Genomic DNA, 23,805 nt, shown 5'->3' with positions numbered 1-23,805 from the left:
AGGACAGGATATCGGATTCGTACTCTTTTCTCTCGCGTGCGTTACTCGATTTTTACCGGCTTCGATGTATTACCGGTTCACATGGAAGAGCTCGAACTTAGCATCACGTACACTCGAAACCCCAGTGTTCCTCGCTGATATATATCTCGCTGTTTCTCGCACAGAGTCGAATATTCGACATGCCGCACTACATTCGGCGCGCAAACTTCGGGATTCCGTCGAGCTGATGTCACGTTACGATATCGCGGACCGATATTATTTCGAAAATCTGCGCGCACACATGGATACGAGATAACTCCGACGTTATATCGGAGAAGCGTCGGCCAGGTAATCTATGATGTTTCACATCGCGTCGCGATCTCGTTTTCCGCGACTGCAAAACTCTGCGTCCCACATCTTCATTGAAAAAGAATTCTACGAGACTACGCAGAGTGATATTACTCGGTTCGTAGTTGTTGTACCTTCACCCTCTCGTAAATTCCCGTGTTACACATAGGTGTAACGTTATTTCGCGTTGTTTGAAGCGCACTAATATCTCGTATAATGACTACATTAACCGCATATAATGTGCATTACGTATAAATAATAATATTTCCTTTGTTAATGGTAGTTCTCATTATGGGGAAAGACCGAGATAGGAAGAGTGGCTGTCACTTTGAGCCGCGGAGATAATTTTTTTCATTATACGTGATTAAAAACTTTTCGCTAGAACTAAGTGCCAAGCCATTATAAGCTCTTTTTGTCCATTGTGTCTGAAAGTTACAGTCGGAAATTTTCTTCCGCGAATGCTTTAAGGCAGCGTGATACGCTTTTTATCTATCCAAATAATGTTCACGCATCCGTCGAAAAGCACGGTGTATTCTCGCACGGATACATCTACCACCACAAGTTGAATGCCTCAGCCATAGACGATATGAAACGGCAGATGTGACATTCGTCGTGACGGCGTCTCTCTGAATAGGAGAAAAAGAAAACCGAGGGAAGGGTCGGATGACGAAGCGGGGAGGAAGGGTGGGATGGAATAAAAAGGAGAAAAACGTTTGCCGGCTGCACGTTCCACGGAGGACGCCGAGCGGGGATGGACGAGCCCGAGGAGGGTTGGCGAGAGAGACGGTATCTAAATGGAGATGTCTTGTATGTAGAGCCGCGCCGTCAGAACGATAGCAACTCGAAAGCTGCGTCCGCTTCCAAGACTAAGAGACAAAAGTTGTTAAAAGGGAAATCTATCAGAAGATTCAGCTCCACGTGAAACTTTGTAGCATAAACCGATTTTTCCTATTTTCTCTCTTTCCTCTCTTTTTTTTCAAATATATAGTATACTTTAAATTTAGTTATATTTTCTTCGATACATATCTTTCCTTCAAATTATTTTACATTGACAAAATATTTCAATATTTAAATATTCATAATTTCTGCGCACGTGGATTGAATTCTGATAAGTTTTTTAATGTCGATTTTTTTACATTATGATTATATGTTGTATATGTTTATATTCCATCGAGGTCTTTCAGGATATAATAGATACCTCTCTTTCTCCTCGCATTCTCTCTATCATCTCTTGTGTCATTCCTCATCCCCATTCTCAGCTTTCGCGAACACATGTACCGTCTTATCCGCATTCGCTCCCTATTCTCCCCAGCTCCGACTTATCCTGCGAACAAAAAGACACCTGCGACGATTCTTATTTGTTCCCGAATGCATTCCGCTCACGCGATCGCGCATCTCGTCGCACCTCGATTTTCCGCGTTTCATCCCGATGACAATTCTCGCGCGGATGATGACGACAAACTACAACCGGGTGCGCTGATGCACCGGAAATGTCCTCCCGCGGGAAAGTCCCCAGATGCTGAAAACAGCAGGGCTCTAAGATCCGCTTCCTCGTCGCTTGTCGACCTTCGATGCTGCTCCAACTGACAGCCTTTACCGGTACTTCGATTAAAGTACTTGAGAATCGTACATGTTATCTCAAGATCGGAGAGATCGACGAAGGCACTGAGAAGCGGAAAGGGAAAAGGCTTAATTCTGCGTGAGTAACGTCCCAAAATTGTAATGTCGTGAGCAAAGCCGGGCACGTTACAACTGAAATCGGGAGAGCTAAATTTAAAGTTTTAAATTAATTTAGAATTATTTTTGAACTTTAATTTAATTATATAAAATTGATAAAGTGGAAAAAATGGACTTGTATAAATTTCATTTATATTGAAAGTAAGAAGCCCTAATAACAATTTATAAAATGAATTGTAAACATTGTAGACGTTAATGGTTCGTTTGTATTATAAAGTACTGGGAAAAAGAGTGTTGTGGAGAAAATAGAGATATAATTGACTACTTGTTGTCTTTTATGGAACAAAGTACAACAGACATCATTTCTTTTACCCTCATTTCCTTAAGTATATCTATAAAAAATAAATGAGAGACCAGTTAGTTAAATGACATGACGTATATTTTTTTTTTTTACCGTCACCTTCGATGGGCCGGATATCAACGTATTTCCCAGCCGGCTGTCACTATCGACACCCTCACAAATAGAGAAACGAGTCGATAAAAATAATCGGTGACATCTATACGAACGGCGCTTCTTGAAATATGCACGCGGTGTATCGTCGAGGCGCGTGAAGTTCCTCGTCGACTTACCCCGAGTTATGTCTACTTCCTTCCGTACACGTGTATCTGTGTATACATGTACCTAACAATATAATCCGCAAGCAAACTATTATTTTCGAGCGATTGTTGCGCTCGCTTCCGCCTAGTCTAGCCTATCGATCAATCGACGAGTAGCAAAGACCGGTAACAGCCCACTGACTGATTACTAGGCTATATCGATGCGGTGTCGATGCACCTTGTACTCCTCATCGATCGGGAGACGCGTTTCATCAAAGAAAAAAAGACACAAAGGGAAAAGAGAGAGAGAGAGAGAGATAGAGACTCGGCTATTTATTTTCTATCAGGTATATACACGTGTGCCTTTCTTCCAGCTCGTGGGGAAATATTTTTGCATCGGAATGCATGTATTAAAAGAGGCTACAGAGTTGGTACAATATCGATTGAATCTAGTTTCATTTAGTTTGTAGTGTTACATCGGAATTGCAAATGTTCCATTTTCACCGCGGTTTAGATACTTTTTTGCGTAGATCGCTCGGCGTTTGTCGCAACAGAATTAGCATCGAAGCAAGGGGAATTATATTACCAATGCGAAATTGATTTTTATTTTAGCGATCTCCCATGGAATCCCTTTTTTTTTATAACGTAACTTGACATCAATATTAAACATTTTAATAATTACGATTGTAATTAAAATTATCTTATTTTTCATCATCTAATATTGTGTCGCGTAAACAAATCTTACAAATCTTTTTTATCCGTAAAGAGCTCTTTCTATTTTTAATCGCTCGTAATTAAAAAGAAATCTCATTTCGCTGTATACGATGTACGCATATTACATTTGATAAAAGATTAAAGAAAGAAATGTAAATGCTCGCGTAGCATTCGTATGTCTACGCGGAGTTATGAATCTTCACGTAATATTAATAGCAGCTCATTTGTGAGCTTTGCGCAAACTTGAAATAGGAACGATGTCGGAGCTCGGATTCCCTTAAGCACGACCCTGCCTTCGACCTCCCCGGTGTTTCGTCCTCGTCGAAACAAGCAACGCTGTTTATCTCCGCATCTCACCTTCTCGGTCAGCTTCTCCCCGTAACACTTAGACACCGGTACCTTTCTAAGGCTCTTCCCTCGTGACCGCCTCATTAAGACGGTTGCACGTCTCGTGCATATCAGAAAATATGACTAGCGTCTGCGAGCTTCCACTTTGCTTCGAACTATAGCGATCGAAGACATCGAGATCTTTCGGGAAAATCTCGTGATATTTCAGGCGCAAATCGGCTTTTAGCTTTTAGGCGATGAAAACAAAATGCAAGCAAATAAAGTGTTTTTACGTTGATATTTATTCGCTTCGGTTATAGACATTTTGGAGTAAATGATGATGATACTAATTACAAATCCTTAAATTAGTGCAATTTGTAATAAAAATGTGATAAAATAGGATAATTATTTTATATATTTTATTATTTTTCTGGATATTGTAATTTTTTAGAAAAATATTAATGTATTAATCATATGATCAATATATCAATTTTTACAAATGTAATTTGATTTTTTGAACAGTTATCGAATATGTATTGGTAGTTAATTAGTAATTAAAATTACTCAACTATACTATTGAGAGATGGATTGCTTCGAATCGATGAAAGCTACTTTGATTAAATGATAGTCACTCGTGTCAAGTATACGTTTCTATAGCGTATTATGCATATCTAATATATCTGTTACATATTGTATATGCAGCCATGTGTCTGTACGTCACTCCGACTTAAAGGTATATGGCCTATAGAGAGATGCAAACATCATCTTCTCCAGGGCACTTAGGGCTTAGCTGTTACATGCGACGTCATCGTCTGCCTCATTAAAACCAAGTTGCAGAGATCCTCATGTACAGGGTACTCAAAAACTATCGCTAGTTATTCTTTTCTTAAATGGATATCTTGGATCACGTACTCTTTTCCTAGTGACAAGTTAATTTATTCATGATTTCTAAATTTCTAACGTTGATATCAATTTGTAATTAAATTTTGAATTAGTTAAAGTTAAACGAATATCAATATATTTAATTTACAATCTTAAATAATTTTTAAAACTTTATAGTTTTTCGTTTGTTTTTTATAGCTCGAGAATACTTTTGCTACGTAATATATTTCTTAACAGAAAATATAATTGTTATTGAAATTCATTTAAGGAGAACATATAGATTAAAGAGATGATGACAGATCTGGGACACCTTGTATACTTGAAATGCATTCTACGGTCTAAGGCTTAGCGGAGTATGCTTCCATGGGAGGCTTTCCGGTACATCGTTAAATCCATCATACCTGTTTGAGTCTCAAGAGTCAACTTTGTCCGCTAAACATATGAAATGTATGAAAATTAGTTGATTTCTTTGTGAGTTACATAAATTAGAATAATTATAACGTATTAATTTAAGAAAAATCAAACTAATTATTTTGAGTTTATATTTGAAGAGTTATATATTTTTAATATGAAAAAAGTCTTCATAATTGTAATTTTTTTAAACTAACTTTTAAGAAAAGAAAATAGTCTTTATTAAACAAAATAATTTTGTTTTCGATATTCATTAGAGAGATATCAATACATATATATTTTTTTATAAACATTAATGTTATTATTTCAGAAATCTGGCGTTTTATAACTGCTTGATAACTCTTTTTATCACTTTTTGATAACTTTTTTTTATCACCGCGTTCTCATCCAAGAAGAATGACGGCTCTTCTAGAGACAGGCATCTATCATCTTCTTTCTAGCGTTAGTTTTTCCACTTTCTCATCGTTTATCCATCGGATGTATTGTTATTCGCCCGTTAAATTTATCCTTGCCTGCCAACGGCATGAACGAAGTGTCGTCGCTTTGATGGAGGTGGACGATAGCTGGCGCACATATCAGGAACATCTATCCCTACTATAAACAGGAGTCGTGCAAGCCACCCTCGGATCTGTCCGACAGATACTCTACATTGCATTACACTCTCTCTTCCTGTGGAGAACTTTAGATCTCGATTACTACATACGAGGTCGTCCTCTCCTCATTAAAGTCACCTGCAGGGTGAAAGCCTTTCCAAAGAGCGATGCGCTTGGTATCTTGGCAAGTCTCCGGCAGGTTCTGCTGTGCAAAGTGTGTTTCGTCGGCATGATCCCTCCGGCAGGAGAATGTATTCCGTTCTCTTATGATCCGTCGATCTTGCAATTTTTCAAGTAACGTCGCCTGGCTAATTAAATCTGTCGTTCTCGGTGGGACAACGCCCTTCGGCTTAGCGTAAGCCTCTTACGTACGAGATTAGAGACGTGTATGCTTTGAAATTATTTCTCCGGCGCGTGGAGATGTTTGGCCAAGATTTTCCTGTCTGACTGCCTTGGATGAGCTGCTCCGTTAATACGAAGGAACGTTAAATCAGGCGATGTTCGTGCATATATGCGGAATATATAATTAATTCTTCGATATATTGTTCTTTAAAAAACGCCTTTATTTTAGACATATAAGGATAAAGCTTATATATTATATGATTTAATAAATCAGAATTTTTTATATAGAAAGGAGAGATCGAAAGGAAAAAGTGAAGACTCACCGTCGTCATATTTTATAAAAGCATTTTTGTGTACTGATAAATAATGTCTGACGTTTCTACTTTGAGTGAGATGATACATAACCGGATTACTCGGCTAAAATTGCCTGATGTATTTACTCGCGAGAGTTTCTCTTTGATTAGCAATCGGCAGATACGTCTTTCTTCCTTTTTCTCGGATAGATGCGCCACTAAGGTCAGGAGAGATCGAAATAATTTATTTGCTTGCTCGTATCGGGAATTGAAATGGGTTCGAGGTCATGGTCGATGGTTCGGCTGATGGAAGAACTTGGATTAAGGGGGGCGTTTCGCGGCGAATGGAAATCGGAAACCGTGGGTATCGATAAAACCGCCGTCCCGCTCTTTTTCCCTTTATCGATTTATCGACATAGTTGCGGAAATGGACTGTTGCCAGGTGATTTGATGCTACTTTATGAAGCATGCTTTCTCGCGTTTCTGGTAACACTTGCTTTATTCAATTCATATTTCGAAAATTAGCTGCGATAAGTGATTCGTTGTTTATAAATTTTTTAAAAATGCCGTTGATATTTTAAGTAAAGAGAATTCCTCGGCAATTATTTAATATTCTTATTTTATAATTGTGTTTTTCTTTAGTAATGTTTCATGAAATGTCAAAAGTCTCAGATGTTTTAATGCGATCAATATGTCATATCGCAGGAATCTTTCTGTGCGCGCGATATGCATGTTTCATTACAGTAGATAGTATGCACGCGAAATGAACTCATTTTCTTAAAATAGAAAAGTCTATGGTTGTCTATTCTCTTTGAACCACTTGCGATAGTTTAAATTAAGTAATATTTTACCGAGTTGTATCGATACATATGTGCCTATATGTTGGGAAACTTAATCTATCATTAAAGACAATCAATTCTGGTTTTAATTCGAGATTCGTTTCGCGAAAAATCGAGAGAAACAAAATTTTCTCGCCTTAAGAAAATTCTTTAGCGAAAAGAATTGGACATGTTATGATTATCAACCTTTCAAAAATGATTTGTGGAATGGAAAATCCGCGGAGACGCAGTAATATCTCGAACAAAAAGACAAACATGACGTATTACGTTCGCGATCGAGTTTACACGAACGTCGCAAAATATCTGACGAGAGCTTTAGGTCGACGTCCCACGAGGAAGGATCGATCATCCACTCGTTACCACGAAACTTTACACTCACTTCTTCAGGAAGCACTTAAGTTACGCTCGGACTATTCGAACTAATAATCCCCGCCGCCCGCTAGCTTAGCTGTTATATTATCCTGTTTCGCATATTCGCCGACGTTGTTTTTCATGCGAAAGCGACATATAATCGATGTTAAGAGTTCCTCTCAATATATTACACACTTTAACGGAACAAGAAGTTGGGAATAAATTGGCAATAATCCTTAATAGAAAAATTCCGAGAACGTGTGAGACTAAAAATTAATTTATAAATTTTTAAATAAAAAAAGTCAAAAATTCTAACAACTTTTTTCTTTGTAATATATATTGTTATTTGAAATTTTACATTTATTTATTCTTAAAATATGTCTAAAAAATGTTAAAATACTCCACAGTAATCTGTAAAAGATTTTATGTGATTTTATTTTTATATCAAGTAGAAAATTTTTTTTAAATTTAATTATATTTATTTTTAAATATATCTATATTTCTTTATTTATAAATTATAATATAAAAATAAATTTTTATCGCTATTGCTTGCAAGCAAAGTTGAGAATAGAGGTGTTGCCCGTTCTTTCCTCGATGTTTGAGCTCGATATTCTCTTCACGGCGTAACCGTACGACGCTGTCACGTCTTTTTACAGAGAATAGAGTATTCCGCTTTTGTGTCGCGTACGCCTTTCTTTACGGTACACTTAGACGAGGTAAAGGCAATCTAAGCCGGAGCCAAACTAGAGCCAGGAATCGTGCCAAGATTCGGCAATCCGGCCGACGTTGTGTCGGTTTTACCGGTCGCATGTCGGCCTGTTGTTTATTCGCATTTGAAGTAAGAACAATCCGCGGTTCCCCCGTGTTTGTTTTTCGCGAGGCGAGAAGAGATCCGCGGTCTCGAGCACTGTGTCTACAAGAGTGCTAGCTCGTGCCGTTGCAGCGGCAATGGGGAGGGAAATTATACTCGTTGTCGAGAGAGAGAAAGGGACGAAGAAGTAGTTCGGGCACAAGCTGCATTCGTGTCTCGGGTAATCAACGAATTTCTTCCTCGCTCTGCCTTGAAAGACCGAGAGAGATTTGATTAATCTTAATGTGCAAAAATTCTAATTTCGCTAATATAACGGATTAAGTTGTATAAATAAATTCTAGAAGAAAAGATGACAAAATGTGTAAGATAAGGTATCTCTAAAAAATATTAACTAAATAAAATACACTACAAAAATATATAATATTATAAAACTTATTAAAATTTATTTAATATATTATGAAATATATTAAATATATAATGAAATTAACCAAGTATTTAATATTAACTAAATAAAATGATGGAAATTTTTTTATATTCAATATACGAGAAGAGAAAGCTTGAGATAATTAAATTCTTCTTTAAATAAAGTTTACACACATTCAAATACAAACTAGAAATCATGTATTCAAACATTTTACGATGAAACGTCCAGAATTTTGTTACCCGTAAACAACAATACGACCCCTTCATGATTGTTATTAGGATATGGAATGTGGAAAGATTTTATTCCTTGACGAGGAGAACTTTATTTCTCGCCGAGAACACACGCGAACATCTATCTCGACACCCGGGGGGCCGGTCGGGCAATCGAGGCGTAAAATCGAACGGATTCAATTTCTCTCTTGATTCGTCGACTTCATTACTCCTTTACACACAGTTAGTTATATATGTAGCCGAGCCCCTCGTACATTTGCCGCCGCCCTTCCGAGGGCTCGCTTTCCTCGGGGGGGTTTCGAACGGGAACGGGGTGTTGGTCCGAACGGCACGTTCGAGTTCGACAAACGAGTCACGGGAATAGAGACGTACGATTGAGGAACGCACTCTCGAAATGAACAGAGACGAAAGGGTATCCTTCGGAGTCGGAGCGAAGAATGATGGCCGGGCCTTCCGACGTCCCGCAGGGAAGCTTCTCGAGAGGCTCGAAAAAGGAGGGGAAAAACTTTTAGGTAGCCTTCGGAAGAGCGCGTCATAAACTTTTATTTTCAAGAAAATTGAAAGAAGCGAGACGCGATTCAATGTAATGCCTCGTCTCTTTTTTCTGCCTAGTGCAATCTTTAAGGAATAATCGCGAAAGATTGAAGCAATTTTCTTTCGAAATTCTTCAATCGCTTACGAATTAAACATTAATAACAACGATCTGTTCCTAGTTCTCTGTCTTCTTTCGTTTTATTCCGATTTCTTATTTACAAATTCACGAGTAAAAAAATTATATGTAGTTTAGTTTCATAGCTGCGTTTGATTTTGCATGTGTAACACGGAGAACACGGTCGAGGGAAACGTGCGAGATGAGGATCAGACAGGCGCATAATAAGGTGTGCCAAGAATACATGCCGATGAGTCTGGGATTTGGAATACCGATAGAGAGTTTGGTTGGGCTCGAACATCGTTTCCTCGATAGAGTTGGTTTCCATGTATTTGGCGACAAAATTGGACAAGAGACGACGTAGATGGTAGGATAAGGGAGGGGAAAAGGATAGATAAGTATACGCTTAACGCAAAAGGTAAGAGTACTACAAACGAGGGAGAGGGGGAAAGGGAAGGCGATCAAAGTCAGAGCTTGAAAGGGTAGAATTTCGAGAGTACTCAAATTGGATCGGGGAAACTGGAGGAAAAGCCGCGATGAGACAGCACGGCAGGCGGGGCGCGAAACGAGAAACAGAAGAATGTGCATAACGAAATGCGACATTCACTTTTCTCGGGGCGTTACAAGGTTTGCCATGGAGACTCGCGAAAGAATAACAAGAGCCGAGTTATACGTTCAGTCGTTATCCAAAACATCGTTGATTCCATCTTGTCATGTAAAAGAAATAACAGTGAATCTTGCTAGAGGTGAATTTTAAATCATGCACTGCTTTTTTTCTAACTGCAAAATTATATCTTAAATTATATATTATATGTTATAAATTTTTTTTTATATATTATATATAATATATATTTTTTTATATATTATTTATTTATATATTAAATATATTATGTTATAAATTATATATTATAATAAGTATATATTATAATATAAGAATAATTATATATATTTTATATTACATAAGAAAAATTATATATTGTATAAGAATGAATTCTATTAATTACACAATAATTGTATCTAATATTAATCAAGGGCACGCGCAATTTTTTCCTATTTAAAAAACACAATTGTGATTTTTCTATTTTAATTATTTCGCCGTTATTTTTATGACTTGCAACACCTTATTCCTCCGCAATATATATTTATGCGGTACAGAACCATTCTCATTCGTTATGTGGTAATCAACGTGCATATTGCGGTCCAGGGACACTTTAGATCCTATCCTCAGATATTTAAGCGCGTTCCACGAGGGTTTCTCGTGTAACTCGTAAACGGTAGTGCCAAGCCCCTAATTTCCATCGGCAAACTCGGGAGTGCGCGCGCGACTCACAACAATATGCTCGCGTTTCACTATTTGGCGCTTGATACATACTCCCGACTCGACTGCTGCTGCGAAACGGTCCACGGCTTCGCGGTGGATTCAATTCCGCCGACCGTCCCGTCGTGCTGTATAAATGCAAATGAAAATGCGGTCCGACGCGGATCGGGGAAACGTGACTTTTGTGCACCGTTTCGCTAGACCAGAAACGCCGGGAACAATCGGAAACGAGGTTTAACCCAGGAGGACGTACACGCGCGCGCGTCCGCACGTCCATTTCGGATTTGCAAGTCCGTATCGGGCGGTTATCGGATCCACGTGCTCCATTTTGTTGGTCATGTTTGTTCGGTCGCGTATTTTTTTTTCGTTTTTTTTTTTTTCATTTCTCTTGTTTCTCTTAACGAGCGTTGCACGGAACAAAATTCTGGACGACGCCGGTCTCTCGTCGGGGTTTGATTACTATTATTTTACACCGTGCTCTTCTCCTCTGCTCTTCGATCTCGCTTTTCGTTAGTCTTTATCGAGAGATGGATCTAGGGTTTTTTTTTTACTTTTAACGTGAGCTACAATTATCTATTCTCTCGGACGTTTGGCCTTGATATATTTAAGGATCGATACTTCCGGAGTTATTTTCAATACTGATCATGTCTAGCTTTGAATAGTAAAAGCGAGTATCTGGAGATGGCGATAAATGAAAATAAAAATTGCAATAATTTATGTTTTTCTTGTATCGGAATGAATCGTATTGAGTTGTTCAATTAAAACTTTTATTTTGGAAAGTGCATATATACATGTATGTAGACAAACAAATTTGATTTGTGTGATATATCCTCTCTCAAAACGTTTCAATTCCTAAAATCAGTCCTGAATGGCAATCTTGGAATATCTGCATTTGCGGAAGTCGAGCTGTCTCGTCACGTCGTTTTCGATTATTCATGGTAACGGTGCATTCGGTTGCGCCGGCATGATGGTAATCCTGCGAAACGACTAATCCCATCGTCTAACGGGACGATTACGCGAATTCGGCCCTATATACGACGGCGTCGTTTTGAGAGAGAAATTGCTAATGTCAAAGCAACGATACGCTAATACTCGCGCTACTTATTACGGATCAAAGTCAAAGCATATTGCATGATCGAGCGATCCGCTCGATGACGATCCGCGCGCAAAGCGTCGTCCTCGTCGTCGTCGTTTCGACGAGTGCGCGATGCGCGTTGATTAGACGGCTTGCGAGAGCGAGGAGGACTTCCCGCGCTTGGCGAGGAAGGCGAATAGCGGGAGGAACATCCGATGAACATGGGGGTTAATTACTTTCCGTGCGCCTCAATGAGGGTTGAGACCGCTCCGGCTCGATGTTGCACGAGGGACGCGTGCGAGTGACAGCTGCCTGCTTCCTTCCTCATTGCATTATCGATGATCATCGATGCCCGAGGCCCTGGGCCCTTTCCTGTCGTCTCCACGAGGAAAACGTGCCGGGACCATCGGTGTAATGATTTTGACGCGACATTGCCGCACTGGGATTATCCGCCGCTAAGTTGACGATCCGCGATTAAAACTATCGATCAGACTCGAACAAGACCCGATGATTAATCCCACTTGTAGGGATCTTGCCATTCCAACTGATAATTTAGGTTCTATCTAAGAAAGGACGACTAAAACATTTTCCGACTTATGTATATGTCTTATTTTTAGGTAAGATTTGGGTTTCAAACAAATAAAAAGTGTATTTAAAGAGATCGAATTATTATATGCATCATGTCGGCGGAATCTAAATATATTTACCATAAATTCAAACGATCTCACAATTAACTTTGTGTTAGAAAATTGTGAAAGAAAATTCTGAAATTGTGTAAAGAGTGCATCATCAAAGTAAATGACAAAAGTTAAATTCTTAGGATTTTTGCTTTCTCTGTGCAAGAGACATCTTTAAAATTTTTTTCCTTATTGTAGGATATTTCTAAAGTTGATTTTTGCTGTGATTAAGAGAATAAACGTGCACATTTCGCACATTTTATCCCTTTTAATTTATTAAATGGATTTATTACGGTTATTACGTTGGATTTATTATGCATTATGCTCGTCTTTGCGTTCATTGATTCAAAGTCTCTTCAAATCTCCGGCTTAAGTCTTCCTTCACTTGGTGCGTCGCAAACTTAATCCAAGGATCGTAGAAACGATGGGGATTGGAATCGGACTGTAATGATCCTAATGCCTAATCCCGATTCACGGCTGCGTTCCCATCTCCGCTTTGCAAGTATCATCTTCATCATCGTCTACAAGAGTAATACTGCAGACGCAGGACAGCTGGCTGTTCTTTCCGGTTTTCTCTTCTGTTTTCTGCATCACGTTCCGCTCCTTTTGCGTTTTGCTTTCCATCTTTCTCGTAGATGTGCTGGCATTCGACTACGTTGAATACAAATTTCGCCAATCGATAACTGAGCCAAATACACTCGCGTATGTCGCTGGAACGCATTTTATTGTATATATGTCTGTCATTTTACAGCCACGTTGTCATATTAATCGATTTAAGTAACACAATATAATCGAGAAGACAATTAATTATTAACTTTAAATAGCTTCTAAGAAGACAAAAAATAGACTATTCGTAAATATAATGATTTTTCCCTCCTTTTGGTTTCACGTTTCAACCTCTCGATGTTTCTCTATCCATCGCTTCATCTTTCTGCTTTTCCCTCTGCTGCTGTTCATCAGGACTGATACTCATGTAAGGCGAGTTAAACATAACTCCTGTCAACTGTGGCAGCTGTGCAAAACAAACAGAATTTAGCTCTCGGACTGGTCGCGCCGGAAGTGGCGAATGCACCCTCTTCCGTTCCCTTTCGCTCGTGACGAACTCCCTTTCGTCACCGCCTGTCGTCACGGGGTGGGATTAACTTCCTTTGCCGCGCGAAATTAAATTATCAAGTTTTCAAGCGCGGCGGTCTGCGACCAGCGTCGAACCGGGCCCGAGCCTTAATTTGATTAATTATTCAAATCATACGGCTCACAAACACGCCGCCGCCGCCGCCATCCTTACGTACGCGGCAATTGCCTGAGCCGCCGCAATTCTCCCCCGACTCTTTCTCTTCCTCTCTTTCTTTTTTTCTCTCTCCTTTTTTCACTTTTCGTTTTCTCTCGACGATACAACGGTATGCTAAACGAAATTATTATGCGTCGCTGATTCACGATCATTGCTTATTTCGGTAGCATGCCCGTTATGCAAATCATTTCCGTGGTGTTTCATGCTCCCTGGAAAATGCGAATCTTTTGAAAGATGGAAGTTGATGGAAAAGTTGACTAGCCGAATATTCATCCCTCGGCCTGAGATTAATAATACATTTTTCTAATGGATGAGAGAAAAAATATTTGTAGTATTATACACGCGATAAATTGATAATGATACGATATCGATTTCTAAGGTGAAAATGCGATATATAACTCGTATATTGAAAATAATATATTTTTATCATAAAATTTATTATGCTATTACATATTATTATTTTGTCGAATATTTTACATATTTTGACTGACTTGTGTGAAGTGCATTTGAAATTACTTTAATGATAGTAAAATTTATCACACAAATGGCGACAAACTTGTATTAGCTGAGTATTTCATGAATAAATGTATGACATGTATGTCGGGAAGCTGGTTCAAGCTTGGACATTTCAAAGCTGCATTGGAATTCCAAAGAAGTGTGTTTTCTCAGCCAATACTCAGTCAATTTATAACTTCTATATTTTATTGCGTATGTCATATATATACATTAATATTTTCAATGAAATTTTTTGTTGACATGATTGTCATTTTTCATTATATGTCACATATACAATAGTACTATTGCACTATCATTCTAAATTTAGAGTATGTCGAATTTCTGTAAAACTCACATTGTAGAACCGACCGTGGCCGTCGGCTTAGGCCTGAAATACGAAAATCGATATTGGCGAATGCACGTCGTTACACTCATGGTTTATTCTTATCGACAGATCGTACTCGACAAAATAGTCGAGTAGGGTTTATCGAAAGTGCATTCGGACGAAGGTCAATTCAACCGTTCGGCAGTCACGAATCGTGACGTGCATACTTAACACGTCGACTATCGTTCAGGTCGCCAAGGTCGAAATTAACAATTTACATATAAATGTCGCAAGAATTGTACCAATATATTTGATAAAATAAATACAATGTGTCTTATATAACATTTTTCTCTTTCAAAATTATATCATATAATATTGTGCTTTCGACAAAAAAAAGAAAAAGAAAAAAAAACATGCTGTATGTAGGATTCGTAACCTACTGACTGAATTCGAGATGCGCGTTCTCGGTGGATATCAGCCAAGTCAAGTTAGGCCGACGAATTTTCCAAGATAAATAATGCCATTCAGTCCGCGAATATAGTCTAAGGTCATTTATCCTGGACCTCTCTAAGCGCTATCCATCACATTGATGAATCGTTCACGCCGAAGGGCTAAGATCGGCTGAGCCACGCAGTTACGCAAGCTTAAGGGTTTTCCCGAAGCCAGGCATATTTCGGACGAAAGTAAAAGTACCGCTCATTCGTGTGGGTTCACTTTGGACGGTAGCATTTGGTCACATATGAAGGACACGCCCTCCTGACCGCCATTAGAATTCTGTAAGGGGTAGCCGAAACTACGGTACGTTTCAATAACGCGATATGCATATGAATAGCCTCAAACTGTTCGTATGTGTAAATGTGTACTTGAGATTTTAATGTTGGAGAGGATTAGATGGAGGATTAGCCGCTCGTATACCAACAATGTAAAGTGAACCGTACGATTTCTCGCGCAACGCGATTAAAAGGTGAAGGCAACTTGTAGAACAATCCAATCTGATGATTAATATATCGGATATAACGTAATAGATATATGATTCATCGCTCCAACCAACGCTATACTTCGTGACATTCGATTTCATTAGTTGCTTTCAAGAATTGCGCCCACCGGAAGTTAACACCACGCTTTATTCGAAACCGTAATCGGCACGATTACCACATAACAATCGGAAGTCGTCCTTCTTATAGCCATTGTCTTGTATAGAATCGTATAGGTGCAATTAGGACAGGAATTGTGGGCGTATAGGAACGTAAATGCGAACGTGATCTAAGTAAGTGGGAGGGAAACATGTCGCTTGTTATCCTTGTTATCGACAGACGATGCGAGTTTCTTCAGAACGCAATATCAGAAATATGTCAAGTTTCTTTCAGCAGTCTAGATGCGAAACGGAAAAACATGCTCTTATAAATCCTTTGTATTCTGACTAGATTTCCGACAAGATTATTATTCTGGCAAGTGTTAGACAAGTATTAGTATATTGCAATGTATAAATTTTGAAAATATTCTTTAACGATCTATTTCTGATTAATATTTTTTAACTAAAAAATTAATATTTGATTATTAAAAGAAATTTCATTATGCTTTAAATAAAAATTAGAATTAAATGAAAATTAGAAAATTGTCCAATCTGTTTCTACTTTTAAAGCTCATGTAAAGGAACTCTTTTTTTTCCATTGCATTCTCGCTTAAATCTCGATCCTGACACGCATCAAATTCCTCGATGCAATTTTCAATATCCACGGAATTTCTTGCAAAGAAAATTACGAGATTTCTGTAACGCCCGATGTATAATCCGATCACGAGTTGAGGGAACCGATTCATTTTTCGCATGCGACTGACTGGAAAATGGGACACTAATGCGCCGCGGGACGTGTGCGAGCGTTGTCATACAAGTTCACTTCATTCTCGGTGGCAAACTAGTCCGACGCTGTTGGGTGCAACAGCTCGAAGCTGCCGGGAGCAATGTAGACAGACTACGGCGGTTCCCAGATAGTGCACCACGCGACAAAGTCAGGACTTGGCACGACAGTTTCGAAGCTCGTGCCCGGGATGTGTCGTCTCTTCTCGAAGCGGGTTGCTTCTTCCTCCCCTCCTCCTTTCTTGCCTCCCACACATGGGAGTTGGTTCGTTGGCTGGCTGGCTGGTTGGCTATACCGCTCGGTACCGGCGGGAACACGTATTACTACGACTACGTGTCAATTGTTCGGGAGAAGACCGGAAACTTAGTGTCCCTTCCGTAATCCTGTCTGGGACGAGCGCCGCAGTTCCGGACGAGTTTCAAGGCCGACGAAAGTTCTCCAATAGTGCCCCTCACGCCACACCGCTCCTTCAATGCACGCCTCTTCATATAACGTGTCCGTTTCCATTGTAGTCATCGGGTCAGCCGATGGAAATTCAGGCGAAAAGCTGAGGGAACAGGTCGAGGCTAAAAGTTACAGGACTCTCTTGTGTGTTTTTCTTCTAAATCTCTAAAAGTATTATATTATACGTCAGCAATGTGAAATAATAAAAGAGTTCAAAATTCTCTTCTAATATTGCAACAAGATAGAAACAAAATGAGATACGGTGGAAAATGGAAATATAACGAGAATCTAGGTAAAAATTTCGACGAAAACATACCGAAGAAAATATTCCACGTGCAACGTCGTCTCGTCAACCTTGTAATCACAGTTATGTCAACGACTGCCCGTACGTTTACATTTGTACAACACGTGTACGCATCTTGTCGTGGGGTCGTGGCGTTAATTAAGTAATTTCAATTAAAATTCTTCAAACTTCCCTCGCCGCGCTTTCGTCCTGCCACGAGTCGACATCTTTTTCGCCAGAATTGGACGTACATTCGTCACCGTAAACAAGCCTTACCTGCTCCTACTTCCACGTCAATTTGTATGCAAAACTTGTCGCGTAAGCACACAACTATTATATCAGAGGGACATCGCCGGTCCTTGCTCTATGGAGGACACTGTCAACATCGAGCGAATGCTTTGTCGCGAAAAAATACGTTTTTACAAAGCCGCCTGAGGTTATCTATAGAGCGAGTAATAACTCATAACATCGATATAGTATCAACTATTTCGATCAATAATTTTTGAAAAGAAACATTTTCAGAAGACGAAAAAAATAGATAAAAAGTTTTGAAAAAAGTAAAATTTTTTGTTCATCATTTTTGTATTATTCGCGTTTGTTTTTCTTTCAAGCGAGACAAAATTTTGATTAAAAAATATTACGTCGTGTTAAATGCGTTTCAATTTGAAGAATACAAGAAGATAATATTATTTTCTGGCAAAATTAAAAATTTATACGTCTGTTATTGTATGTATTTGTGAGAGAGCACAAACATTATTGAAAATGATTGACTCTCTGTACTACTAATTTTTAAACACTAGTTCTTTTCTCCTTTTTTAATCAAATTTCATGAGTTGCTTCAAAATGCTTCAAAAATTTCAAATTTATGAGTATTTCAATTTTTCGTATTTATTGTTCTTGTCCCTTGTACATTATATTAATTATTCTTTTTTAACAAAATTAGTTGGATGAATGACGTTATATTCGCCTATCGCGGATGAATAGCAATGTGGCTCTTTGCGTTCTCGGAACTCGCGCCGTAAAATCGCATTTGATCCCATAAAAGTTGGATTAATATTGAAAATGCAATTTTGCCGCGATAGTTTCAGCCCGTCATTGCCATATTAAACCAGAATAGAGTTCATTGTGGAGTCGATCTCTGCAGGCGCATTGTTAACGGTAATGCAAGGTAATAGAAAGTGCTTTGAACCAACGCTGTTGAAAATTAAGTGACCGCTGCCGAACCATTGAAATTTATATCCCGGCGCTCTATAAGCGGGACGCTTAACCCCAAAATCTGATTCGATATGGGGTTAGTAATTTCAGGCCGCGCACTCGATAAAAGGGAAAATTACGCTTCGTATCGCGCGACAAAGCGCGCTCGAGCTTGAAATGACATTTTACCGAAGGAAATAACTTTCCGCATTGTACAGTATATGCAATTTCATTTAATTTCTCGTTCACCAGCCTCTCGTCGATAAACGATTTAATCATTTTAAACGCATCTTGCCTTTACAATATTCGTTCGTTTGTTATGCGAAATCCGTACAAATTAAACATGAGACAAGGGTCGGACAGCTACTTTCAGAAAAGCTCGTTTGAAATTAATTGCGGTCTTACTTTCAAATATGCGATCCAATTAGTTGAGCCAAATTGGCGGCAAAAAGCCGACGTAGCTTTATCTAGAGCTTTGAATTGTCTAGAAATACAAAAAACAGCATAGAGAGCAGTCTAACGAGAGGTTTACGTCGGTGTCGAATCGAAAGCCTACGTGTTATCAGATACCGATGCCGCGTGCGTGGTATTATTACGAAGTTGCGGTGGAAGCGGAAACGGGGAAGAAGGTGAGAGGGAGGGGTGAAAAGGCCGATAACAACAATGCATCGTATACACGATTCCTGTCTCTGTCAGAATATATCCTCGCGACTCGCGTAGTTTACAATCCCCCGGTATTTCCTTGTTCCAGATGAAGTGGAATTCAGGTATTAGAACCCGTACGGGGCAGTTGCGTAAAAACGAGTAGGATGACAGGATGCTGGAATTGTAGGTCGCTGCCCTCTCTCGCGAAATTTCAACGCGCGCGTATTCGTTATCGTCCACCCCCTCACATGTGCGTGTATATATGTGTGCGCCTCGTGAGGGAGAACAAGGCTGATTTTTATTAGCGTCGCGCAACGTTCAGCACATTTTTGTCTACGCAACATTTTTCTCCCCGAGACAATCCGTGACAATAAAATATTATCCTCCGCGTGAAGGGTGCGCGGTGACTGTATCGCGTATTTTTTATTCTTCTGCATCCCGGCAACGCCCGACTTTCTGCCACGTATCGAAGTTCAAGTGATGCACTTTACAGGGCGCGATATACGAGCCACTCTGTGCGATTCTATATATTTGAAAAATCCTTTTAAAATATTTCTCGCGCGATCAATAAAATTATAAAAACATTGTTGGAGGAAAAAACCCGAGAGATATTCATATTCATTTTTATATAATTTTTATATAATTTAGCTTGTAATTTTTTATTAGAGTTTAATTCCAAAGAAGAGATATACGCGATGAAGGTCTCTGTATAAATTTATACTCTAAATTACGAGCACACGAACTATGATTTCATGTCACTGTCAAAGAGATGAAGGATCGATGGGCTCATTACAGCAAATATTTGCTTCCCGGCGCGCGGTATCGTTGTCGTAAAATCCAATCGCGGTGGATATATCTTTTTTAGGACGCGTAGCGAGAACGCGAAAGGGGATAAACTGTTAATTATAATTACGTTCCTGCCAACGCGCATAATGATGACTGATTTGTCCAACGCAAACAAAGTACGGTGATGCTTGCAATATGGAAATGTGTGGTTGACCGATAAATTATGATAAATTATAATAAACGACGAGCGGATGACTTCGATCCGAATGGAAAATGTTTCATTGGGTCAGTTATTTCGAGGTCTCGCTGGACATTGGAGAAAATAAACTGTGTAAAATACACACGGTGAAATTTGCATAAGCGTTTTTCCTTCCTAAAAAGGGAAATACAGAATTAAAATATCTTTAAAATATTCAATAGGCGACAATTAATAGAAATTTCATAAATATTGATATAATAAAGCTCCTGAATTTTCTTTTTTAAATCTTCTTTTTTTAATCTTCTTATTTAATAATTTTAATATTCTTTTATTGTTGATGCACAATTATACACGTATTACTGCGATTTTATTTGACATTACAATAACTGATGTATAGAACAACATGTTGAATGAGGCCAAGAATGAATCGTAAAAAGGATGACATGAAAGGCATCAATTTAAGAATTTCATTTGTCACGTTGGGGAGAATTCTTTCTTATAGAGAGTTAGAGGCACGATAGATTATCGCTACACGATTTCTGTCGTACTTTCTCCACTTTTTCTCAGTGTGAAATTGAAGAAATATATCGAGAGAAGGAAATTTAACGTAAGAATTTATTTCGTGTCAAAGTAAAATTCGTAATAAATCAAGTGGACCAGTGCGTAAAATTTTTTTTTCGAAATTTTTATAGTCGAGTAAAATATTTTATTTATGAGTTTACTGAATTGATTTGCATGATTGTCTAGTATTTGCCGAAATCAGATCGGACGCGAAATATGGATGCACGATGGCGATGTGTACGAACAATATGGATCGGTAGTAACAATTTAAGGGAATAAGGGTTACACCGTCGTTTGTGGTTGTAAGTAGTGAGGGTCTTGATGAGGTCGGGCAGACCGCTGGAGTTCTGATTTGTAAGCTGGCGCGTTCAGATATCTAGAACACACGGTCTTTTCCCGAGACTATTTCGATCGAGACAAATCACGATATGTACCACAGAGTTTGGTTCAATAGAGATACTGTCTCGCAAAATTTCGCATAGGTACATTTATTTTTAAAACGCTCGTTTCTACACAAAAATATTATGCATGTATGTAAATTTAAAGATACATCAGAGTGGAGAGTTTCGGTATAGCTGACAGAATAACAGCAGTCGAGGAACTTTCATGCGCTTACGTTCATTAATCTAGCAGCGTATCTCAAGTTGAGAGAGGAATTTTTTGTGTAAACGTGATTTTCAACTCTCGTAAAGAGAGATTAGGATAATCATCGGTGCTCGTGTAATGTGTAACTACAGATTACACGAGACCGCGTCGCTTACGGGGCCGGTTCCCCGTTGAAAGTGTCTCGTCGGGTTAACGAAAAAGGAAGGGAGAGAGGAGAAAAAATATACAGAGACGCAAGCTTTATCGCGCAATTTATCGTCACGAGTAACCCTCGGGCGTTATCGCGGATTGGATTAAAACAGTGATTAGCACGAGAATCGGGCGTGTTAGGCGTGCGTGCCTCCCCTGTACTCTTATCTGCTTTGGCCGTACGATAGCGATCGGACATTTAGTACCCTCGATAGTGACGCTAATCCGGAGTTACGAAGGAAGGAAGCAGTGGTTGTCAACCGTTATCCCACGAGGAACAGCGCCCGCTTCGTTCTCCGTGCTTGAACACGCAATCAGAGGAGCATGTAAATGGTAGATTAAGTCCGGATAGGTAGTCTCACCGTGTATAATCGATTACTGGCCAATGCGCCGGATGAAGAGTATTTTCCTAAATTTAGCCGGCGATGCCGCCGCATAATCGCGAGAACATTGTTCATCGAATAGTTTATCGTACTCTTAGGAATTATTTCTCGTTTTGATAATCGTTCCACCTTGTTGCATTTAATTTTGGACCGCGCGATTTCACGAGAAACGATTTCATCGATTAAATTTTCAAACTAATAATAGTTTATTTTAAACCGGTTGTTACGTAAGAGAATTTATTTTTTATATAAATATGAAACTTTCAAGCCAAATGTATTTTTTAGGTAAAGTAATCTCTATGCGAATTTATAGAGGTGCTTTCAACATATCATCTATCAACTCGTCTCCACCTTTTCAACCATTCATTAGCTCAAACCGTAAGTGTGATTTATGAGGTATCTAATTTGATTAGGGCGGGTATGAGTGAGATGCACGTGATTGTAACGCCGATGATTTCATAGTGTACTGATGTACCGCTAATGTTACAAAGGGGATCCATTTCATTGATCAAACTCGGAATGATTTACTTCGCCCTGTCAGGCGAATTTTGCATCCTGGGCGCGGTACCCTCATCCGTGAAACGTAGGTTTTATACTTTCTCGTTAGCTATGCGTTCATAATTGTCATTTATCATTCTTCACGACTTTCGATCCACTCTTAGCAAAAAGATTCAATCAAATATATATTTATATACATACGCGTATTACGTTAAAAAATGAAATAAGTAGTTAACAATGGCTAATATGTATCTACAATAAAGATTCTTATTTCATTTTTGAATCTAGTAAAAGAGTTTAAAAGTTCTATACGAAATAAAATATCTATTTATAGATTGATTAAAGTATCGAGCTTTAAAAAATGCATATATAAAAATTTAATAATTGCTACGGAATGATAAAGATAAAACGCGTATCATATACACTCAGTTCCAAAAAAAGCGATACACTTGAAATTTGGAAAAAAATCACCAAATTTCAAATGACGATAACTTTGTAAATAATAGATAGAAAGGTCTATAAAAAATGAAAATAAAGCTTGAAATCTCTACTTTAAAACTAGGTTCTCCGAAATGTTGCGAGATAACATTTTTAAAAATGACGGATGACGAAACGAGAACATGCAAAATTGAAAAATAATTGTTTGAGTTTGCCATGACGAGAATCAAATGTCGCAGGTCAATGGGGTTAAAAGCATATTATAGTACAGAGATTCCTCTTTAAAATGCTTTTTTGTTCATCTCGATACGATGATTTTTCGCCGAGTTATACGCATTTGGAGTAAAAAGCCGCTTTTTTCTTCAAATGCGTATAACTCGGCGAAAAATCATCGTATCGAGATGAACAAAAAAGCATTTTAAAGAGGAATCTCTGTACTATCATATGCTTTTGACCCCATTGACCTGCGACATTTGATTCTCGCCACGTATCATGGCAAACTCAAACAATTATTTTTCAATTTTGCATGTTCTCGTTTCGTCATCCGTCATTTTTAAAAATGTTATCTCGCAACATTTCGGAGAACCTAGTTTTAAAGTAGAGATTTCAAGCTTTATTTTCATTTTTTATAGATCTTTCTATCTTTATTATTTACAAAGTTATCGTCATTTGAAATTTGGTGATTTTTTTCCAAATTTCAAGTGTACCGCTTTTTTTGGAACTGAGTGTACATATATATCCGACATTCGTAGACTGTAAAATACAATTGGTTACTTAGCTTAATTAGCAGCGTGTATCCTTTGATGAATCCTGACAATATCTTTCCGGGACGGAAATACTATCGCTGCTACCAGGTTACTTTGCCATTTCCCGGCCGCATCGCGATTAAATTAATCCTGATGTAACTTTCCGCGAGATGGAGACAATGCCTATGAAATTCTCGTTTTCGCGCGACTACGGCCAAGATCGTGGCGAGATGGCGAACGAAGTGCGGCGGCCAAGTGCATTAAGCTGGCAATTAAAAGCGGCCGGAGATAATCGGGGTAAGGCCGCCACACGGCGAATCAGCGGTGGGCCT

General features: G+C 38.7%; 2 protein-coding genes across 7 annotated transcripts in view; both read left to right on the top strand.

Annotated features, from left to right (window-relative positions):
- Positions 1 to 4,824, top strand: part of LOC145974942 (uncharacterized) — a 116,771-nt gene extending 111,947 nt beyond the window's left edge. The window contains exon 5 of the mRNA XM_083105069.1: positions 4,793 to 4,824. Coding sequence (XP_082961195.1) covers positions 4,793 to 4,809 — 17 coding nt within the window. The 3' untranslated portion in view covers positions 4,810 to 4,824. The remainder of the gene's footprint in view (positions 1 to 4,792) is intronic.
- LOC145974940 (agrin) overlaps positions 1 to 23,805 on the top strand; it is a 324,984-nt gene that overhangs the window by 20,719 nt on the left and 280,460 nt on the right. The window lies entirely within an intron of this gene.

This window comes from Camponotus vicinus, unplaced genomic scaffold, assembly GCF_025532165.1.
Source record: "Camponotus vicinus isolate PSW18456_S1 unplaced genomic scaffold, iyCamVici1.0 SCAF_7, whole genome shotgun sequence".
Taxonomy (NCBI): domain Eukaryota; kingdom Metazoa; phylum Arthropoda; class Insecta; order Hymenoptera; family Formicidae; genus Camponotus; species Camponotus vicinus.
The sequence above is the reverse complement of the archived record's forward strand: the minus strand, read 5'-3'. Positions and strand labels throughout refer to the sequence as shown.